A 7,500-nucleotide genomic window follows, 5' to 3' on the forward strand; every position below is an offset into this window, starting at 1 on the left:
TCCCTTCCCTCTGCCCCCCACTTATGGGTCTTTCCCCACTTATGTGTCTTTCTCTCCCCCCTCTGCTCCCCACTTATGGGTCTCCCCCCACTTATGGGTCTTTCTCTCCCCTTCTACCCCCCATTTATGGGTCTTCCTCCCCTCTGCCCCCCACTTATGGGCCTCCCCCCACTTATGGGTCTTTCTCTGCCCCCCCCAGGTACGCCTCCCCACTTATGGGTCTTTCTCTCCCCCTCTGCCCCCCACTTATGCCCCTCCCCCCACTTATGTGTCCTTCTCTCCCCCCCTGCGCCCCACTTATGGGTCTTTCTCTGCCCCCCACTTATGGGTCTCCCCCTGACTTATGGATCTTTCTCTCCCCCTCTGTTCCCCACTTACGGATCTTTCCCCTCCCTCTGCCCCCCACGTATGGGTCTCCTGCCCCCCACTTATGGGTCTTCCTCTGCCCCCCAGGTACACCTCCCTCCTGGAGCTGGGCCCATAAGTGCCCCCCACTTATGGGCCTTTCTCTCCCCCCTCTCCCCCTCTCCCCCGACTTATGGGTCTTTCTCTCCCCCCTCCGCCCCCCACTTATGGGTCTCCCTCTGCCCCCCACTTATGGATCTTTCCCCTCCCTCCGCCCCCCACTTATGGATCTCTCTCTCCCCCTCTGCCCCCCACGTATGGGTCTCCCACCCCCCACTTATGGGTCTCCCTCTGCCCCCCAGGTACGCCTCCCTCCTGGAGCTGGGCGAGAAGCGGAAATCCCCTCTGCCCCCCACTTATGGATCTTTCCCTCCCTCTGCCCCTCACTTATGGGTCTCCTGTCCCCCACTTATGGGTCTTTCTCTCCCCCATTTATGGGTCTTTCTCCCTCCCTCTGCCCCCCACTTATGGGTCTCCTGCCCCCCACTTATGGGTCTCCCTCTGCCCCCCAGGTACGCCTCCCTCCTGGAGCTGGGCGGGAAGCGGAAATCCCCTCTGCCCCCCACTTATGGGTCTTTCCCCTCCCTTTGCCCCCCACTTATGGGTCTCCCGCCCCCACTTATGGGTCTCCCTGTGCCCCCCAGGTACACCTCCATCCTGGAGCTGGGCCCATAAGTGCCCCCACTTATGGGTCTTTCCCCTCCCTCTGCCCCCCACGTATGGGTCTCCTGCCCCCCACTTATGGGTCTCCCTCTGCCCCCCAGGTACACCTCCCTCCTGGAGCTGGGCCCATAAGTGCCCCCCACTTATGGGTCTTTCCCCTCCCTCTGCCCCCCACCTATGGCTCTGCCCCCCACCTATGGGTCTGCCACCCACTTATGGGTCTTTCTCTCCCCCCTCCGCCCCCCACTTATGGGTCTTCCTCTGCCCCCCAGGTACACCTCCCTCCTGGAGCTGGGCCCATAAGTGCCCCCCACTTATGGGCCTTTCTCTCCCCCCTCTCCCCCTCTCCCCCGACTTATGGGTCTTTCTCTCCCCCCTCCGCCCCCACTTATGGGTCTCCCTCTGCCCCCCACTTATGTATCTTTCCCCTCCCTCCGCCCCCACTTATGGATCTCTCTCTCCCCCTCTGCCCCCCACGTATGGGTCTCCCGCCCCCCACTTATGGGTCTCCCTCTGCCCCCCAGGTACGCCTCCCTCCTGGAGCTGGGCGAGAAGCGGAAATCCTCTCTGCCCCCCACTTATGGATCTTTCCCTCCCTCTGCCCCTCACGTATGGGTCTCCTGCCCCCCACTTATGGGTCTTTCTCTCCCCCATTTATGGGTCTTTCTCCCTCCCTCTGTCCCCACTTATGGGTCTCCTGCCCCCCACTTATGGGTCTCCCTCTGCCCCCCAGGTACGCCTCCCTCCTGGAGCTGGGCGGGAAGCGGAAATCCCCTCTGCCCCCCACTTATGGGTCTTTCCCCTCCCTTTGCCCCCCACTTATGGGTCTCCCGCCCCCCACTTATGGGTCTCCCTCTGCCCCCCAGGTACACCTCCATCCTGGAGCTGGGCCCATAAGTGCCCCCACTTATGGGTCTTTCCCCTCCCTCTGCCCCCCATGTATGGGTCTCCTGCCCCCCACTTATGGGTCTTCCTCTGCCCCCCAGGTACGCCTCCCTCCTGGAGCTGGGTGAGAAGTGGAAATCCCCTCTGCCCCCCACTTACGTGTCTTTCCCTTCCCTCTGCTCCCCATTTATGGGTCTCCTCCCTTCTGCCCCCTACTTATGGATCTTTCCCCTCCCTCTGCCCCCCACTTATGGGTCTTCCCTCTGCCCCCACGTATGGGTCTTTCCCCTCACTCTTCTCCCCACTTATGTGTCTCCCCCCTTCTGCCCCCCATTTATGGGTCTTTCTCTCCCCCTTTCTGTCCCCCACTTATGGGTCTTTCCCCTCCCTCTGCCCCCCACGTATAGGTCTCCTGCCCCCCACTTATGGGTCTCCCTCTGCCCCCCAGGTACGCCTCCCTCTTGGAGCTGGGCGAGAAGCGGAAATCCCGAGTGCGAAACCTGACAGCCTTTTCCCCTCTGCCCCCCATTTATGGTTCTTCCCCCCTTCTGCCCCCCACTTATGTGTCTTTCTCTCCCCCCCTCTGCCCCCCACTTATGGGTCTTTCCCCTCCCTCTGCCCCCACTTATGGGTCTGCCCCACCTATGGGTCTTTCTCTCCCCCTCTGCCCCCCACGTATGGGTCTCCCCCCACTTATGTGTCTTTCCCCTCCCTCTGCCCCCCACGTATAGGTCTTCCCCCCACTTATGGGTCTTCCTCTCCCCCTTCTGCCTCCCACTTATGGTTCTTTCCCCTCCCTCTGCCCCCCACATATGGGTCTCCCCCACTTATGGGTCTCCTGCCCCCCCCACTTATGGGTCTTTCTCTCCCCCCTCCGCCCCCCACTTATGGGTCTCCCTCTGCCCCCCAGGTACGCCTCCCTCCTTTCTCTGCTCCCCATTTATCATTTATGGGTCTTTCTCTCCCCCCTCCGCCCCCCCCACTTATGGGTCTCCCTCTGCCCCCCACTTATGGGTCTTCCTCTGTCCCCCAGGTACGCCTCCCTCCTTTCTCTGCCCCCCATTTATCATTTATGGGTCTTTCTCTCCCCCCTCTGCCCCCCACTTATGGGACTTTCTCTCCCCCTTCTGCCCCCCACTTATGGATCTTTCTCTCCCCCCTCCGCCCCCCCACTTATGGGTCTCCCTCTGCCCCCCACTTATGGGTCTTCCTCTGTCCCCCAGGTACGCCTCCCTCCTTTCTCTGCCCCCCATTTATCATTTATGGGCCTTTCTCTCCCCCCTCTGCCCCCCCACTTATGGGTCTTTCTCTCCCCCCACTTATGCATCTTTCCCCTCCCTCTGCTCCCCATTTATGGGTCTTCCCTCTGCCCCTCACTTATGGGTCTTTTTCTCCCCCTCTACCCCATTTATGTGTCTCCCCCTTCCTCCGCCCCCCACTTATGGGTCTCCCGCCCCCCACTTATGGGTCTCCCTCTGCCCCCCAGGTATGCCTCCCTCTTGGAGCTGGGCGAGAAGTGGAAATCCCCTCTGCCCCCCACTTATGGGTCTTTCCCCTCCCTCTGCCCCCCACTTATGGTTCTCCCCCTTCTGCCCCCCACTTATGGGTCTCCTGCCCCCCACTTATGGGTCTTTCTCTGCCCCCCGGTACGCCTCCCTCCTGAGCTGGGCCCATAAGTGCCCCCCACTTATGGGTCTTTCCCCTCCCTCTGCCCCCCCATATATGGGTCTCCCCCCACTTATGGATCTCTCTCTCCCCCCTCTGCCCCCACTTATGGGTCTTTCCCCTGACTTATGGGTCTTTCCCCTCCCTCTGCCCCCCACGTATGGGTCTCCCGCCCCCCACTTATGGGTCTCCCTCTGCCCCCCAGGTACGCCTCCCTCCTGGAGCTGGGCGAGAAGCGGAAAGCCATGCTAGAGAAGAGCTGCAAGAAGTTCACCCTCTTCCGGGAAGCCAGCGAATTGCAGCAGTGGATCCACGAGAAGGAGGCGGCCCTGACCAATGAGGAGGTGGGGGCGGATCTGGAGCAGGTGGAGGTCCTGCAGAAGAAGTTTGACGACTTCCAGAAGGTGGGTCAAGTGGATCCCGGGGATCCGGCGGATCTCTCCCCTCCCTCTGCCCCCCCATTGATGGGTCTTTCTCTCCCCCCCCATTTGTGGGTGGATCTCTCCCCTCCCTCTGCCCCCCATTGATGGGTCTTTTCCCCCCCCATTTATGGGTGGATCTCTCCCCTCCCTCTGCCCCCCATTTCTGGGTCTTTCTCTCCCCCCGTTTCTGGGTCTTCCTCTCCCCCCCATGGGGTCCAAAGATCCGGCAGATCCCAGAAGGATCCAGACGGGGAGGCCGGAAGGGTCCCCTTTTCCCCGTTTCCCCGTCGGCTCCCGGATCGGGTCCAGTGGATCCCGGAAGGATCCAGACTGGGAGCCAGAGCAGATCCCCGTTTCCCCATTGGCTCCAGATCATGTCCGAAGGGCCGGTGGATCCTGGAAGGATCCGTACAGGGAGCTGGGAAGGTCTTGTTTCTCCGTTGGCTCCCGGATCGTCTTGGAAGGTCTGGGGGATCACAAAAGGATCCAGACTGGGGGGCCGGGAGTTTACCCGGTTCCCCATTGGCTCCCGGAGATCCGGCGGATCCTTCCAGGATCCGGACAGTGAGCTGGGAAGGTCTTGTTTCTCCGTTGGCTCTCGGATCATGTCCGAAGGGCCGGTGGATCCCGGAAGGATCTGGACTGGGGGGCCAGAGCAGGTCCCCGTTTCCCCATTGGCTCCTGGAGATCCAGCGGATCCTGGAAGGATCCGGACAGGGAGCTTGGGAAGGTCTTGTTTCTCCGTTGGCTCCCGGATCGTGTCCAATCAGGGCTGGGCAGGTCACTGTTTCCGCATTGGCTCCTGGAGATCCAGCGGATCCTGGAAGGATCCGGACTGGGAGCTGGGGAGATCTTGTTTCTCCGTTGGCTCCTGGATCGTGTCCGAAGGGCTGGTGGATCCTGGAAGGATCCGGACAGGGGGGCCAGAGCAGGTCCCCGTTTCCCCGTTGGCTCCCGCAGATCCGGTGGATCCTGGAAGGATCCGGAGAGGGAGCTGGGAAGGTCTTGTTTCTCCGTTGGCTCCCGGATCGTGTCCGAAGGGCTGGTGGATCCCGGAAGGATCCGGACTGGGGGGCCGGAGCAGGTCCCCGTTTCCCCATTGGCTCCTGGAGACCCAGCAGATCCTGGAAGGATCTGGACAGGGAGCTGGAAGGTATTGTTTCTCCGTTGGCTCCCGGATCATGTCCAATCAGGGCTGGGAGGGTCCCCGTTTCCCTGCTGGCTCCCGGATCGTGTCTGAAGGTCTGCGGATCCCAGAAGGATCCGGACGGGGAGCCGGAGCAGGTCACGTTTCCCCATTCGCTCCTGGAGATCCAGTGGATCCTGGAAGGATCCGGACTGGGGGGGCCGGGAGGGTCCTGTTTCCCCATTGGCTCCTGGATCGTGTCTGAAGGGCCGGTGGATCCCGGAAGGATCCGGACTGGGGGCCCGGGAGGGTCCCCGTTTCCACGTTGGCTCCCAGATTGTGTCCAAAGATCCGGCAGATCCCAGAAGGATCCAGACAGGGAGGCCAGAAGGGTCCCCTTTTCCCATTTCCCTGTCGGCTCCTGGAATGGGTCCAGTGGATCCCGGAAGGATCCAGACTGGGGGCCGCCAGGGTCCCCGTTTCCCCATTAGCTCCCGGATCGTGTCCGGAGAAAAGAGCTGGGGGATCCTGGAAGGATCCAGACTGGGGGAGCCGGAAGGGTCCCCATTTCTCCATTGGCTCCTGGAGATCCGGCGGATCCCGGAAGGATCTGGACTGGGGGCCGGGTCCCCGTTTCCCCATTGGCTCCCGGATCGTGCCTGAAAACCCAGTGGATCCTAGAAGGGATTCAGGCTGGCCAGTGAGTTTGACGAAAGGTCAGTTGTGCCAGATCAGGGGTCCAGAGCAGATCCCCATTGTCTCCCGGATCGTGTGCGGAGATACGCTGGATCCCATAAGGATCCGGACGGGGAGCCGGAGCAGGTCCCCATTTCCCCATTGGCTCCCGGATCGTGTTCAGACATCTGGTGGATCCCGGAAGGATCCGGACTGGGTGGCCGTCAGGGTCCCCGTTTCCCCATTGGCTCCCGGAGATCCGGCGGATCCTGGAAGGAGCCAGACAGGGAGCCGGAGCAGGTCCCTGTTTTCCCGTTGGCTCCCGGATCGTGTCTAAAGATCCGGTGGATCCTGGAAGGATCCAGACGGGGAGCTGGGAGGGTCCCCATTTCCCCATTGGCTCCCGGATCGTGTCCGGAGATCCGGTGGATCCCGGAAGGGATTCAGGCTGGCCAGTGGGTTTGATGACTTCCAAAAGGTCAGTTCCGCCGGATCGGGAAGGAAGGAAGAAAGGATGGAAGGAGGGAGGGAAGGAAGGAGGGAGGGAGGGAGGGAGAGAGGGAGGAAAGGAGAGGGAGGAAAGGAGGAAGGAAGGAAGGAATGAAGGAAGGAGGGAGGGAGGAAAGGAAGGAAGGAGGAAGAGAAGAAAGGAATAAAGGAAGGAGGAAAGGAAAGAAGGAAGGAAGGAAGGAGGGAAGGAAGGAAAGAAGGAAGGAAGGAGGGAAGGAAGAAAGGAAGGAGGGAAGGAAGGAAGGAAGGAAGGAAGGCTAGATCGGGGGCAGGATCGGGTCCCCGTCTCCCCATTGGCTCCCGGATTGTGTTTGGAGATCCGGTGGATCCCGGAAGGGATTCAGGCTGGCTAGTGGGTTTGACGACTTCCAAAAGGTCAGTTCTGCCGGATCGGGAAGGAAGGATGGAAGGGAGGGAAGGAGGGAGGGAGGGAGAGAAGGAAGGAAGGAAGGAAGGAAGGAAGGAAGGAAGGAAGGGGGAAGGAAGGGAGGAAGGAAAGGAAGGAAGGAAGGAGGGAAGGAAGGGAAGGAGGGAGGGAGGAAGGAAGAAGGAAAGGAAGGAAGGAAGGAAGGAAGGAAGGAGAGAGGGAGGAAAGGAGAGGGAGAAGGAAGGAAGGAGGGAAGGAAGGAGGAAAGGAAAGGAAAGAAGGAGGGAGGGAAGGAAGGAAGGAAGGAGGGAGAGAAAGAAGGAAGGAGGGAAGGAAGGAGGAAAGGAAAGGAAAGAAGGAGGGAGGGAGGGAAGGAAGGAAGGAGGGAAGGAAGGAGGGAATTATCTGTCGGCCCGAATGTAGGTCCGGGAGCGAGGGATGATGGGAGTTGTAGTCCCCAGTTCCACCGGATCGGGAAGGAAGTAAGGAAGGATGGAAGGGAGGGAAGGAAGGAGGGAAGGAAGGAGGGAAGGAAGGAAGGAAGGGAGGGAAGGAAGGAGGGAAGGAAGGGAGGGAGGGAGGGAAGGAGGGAAGGAAGGAAGGAAGGAGGGAAGGAAGGAAGGAAGGAGAGAGGGAGGAAAGGAGAGGGAGAAAAGGAATGAAGGGAGGGAAGGAGGGAAGGAAGGATAGAAGGAAGGAGGGAGGGAGAGAGGGAGGGAGGGAGGGAAGGAAGGAAGGGGGAAGGAAAGAAGAAAGGAAGGAGGAAAGGAAATAAGGAAGGA

General features: G+C 60.9%; 1 protein-coding gene across 1 annotated transcript in view; it reads left to right on the forward strand.

The window, feature by feature from the left end:
- LOC309524275 (spectrin alpha chain, non-erythrocytic 1-like) overlaps positions 1-7,500 on the forward strand; it is a 199,323-nt gene that overhangs the window by 84,796 nt on the left and 107,027 nt on the right. The window contains 1 exon segment of the mRNA XM_082208732.1: positions 3,824-4,022. Within this exon segment, the coding sequence (XP_082064858.1) occupies positions 3,824-4,022 (199 nt within the window).

Source organism: Podarcis vaucheri, assembly GCF_965113315.1.
Source record: "Podarcis vaucheri genome assembly, chromosome: Z".
Lineage (NCBI taxonomy): Eukaryota > Metazoa > Chordata > Lepidosauria > Squamata > Lacertidae > Podarcis > Podarcis vaucheri.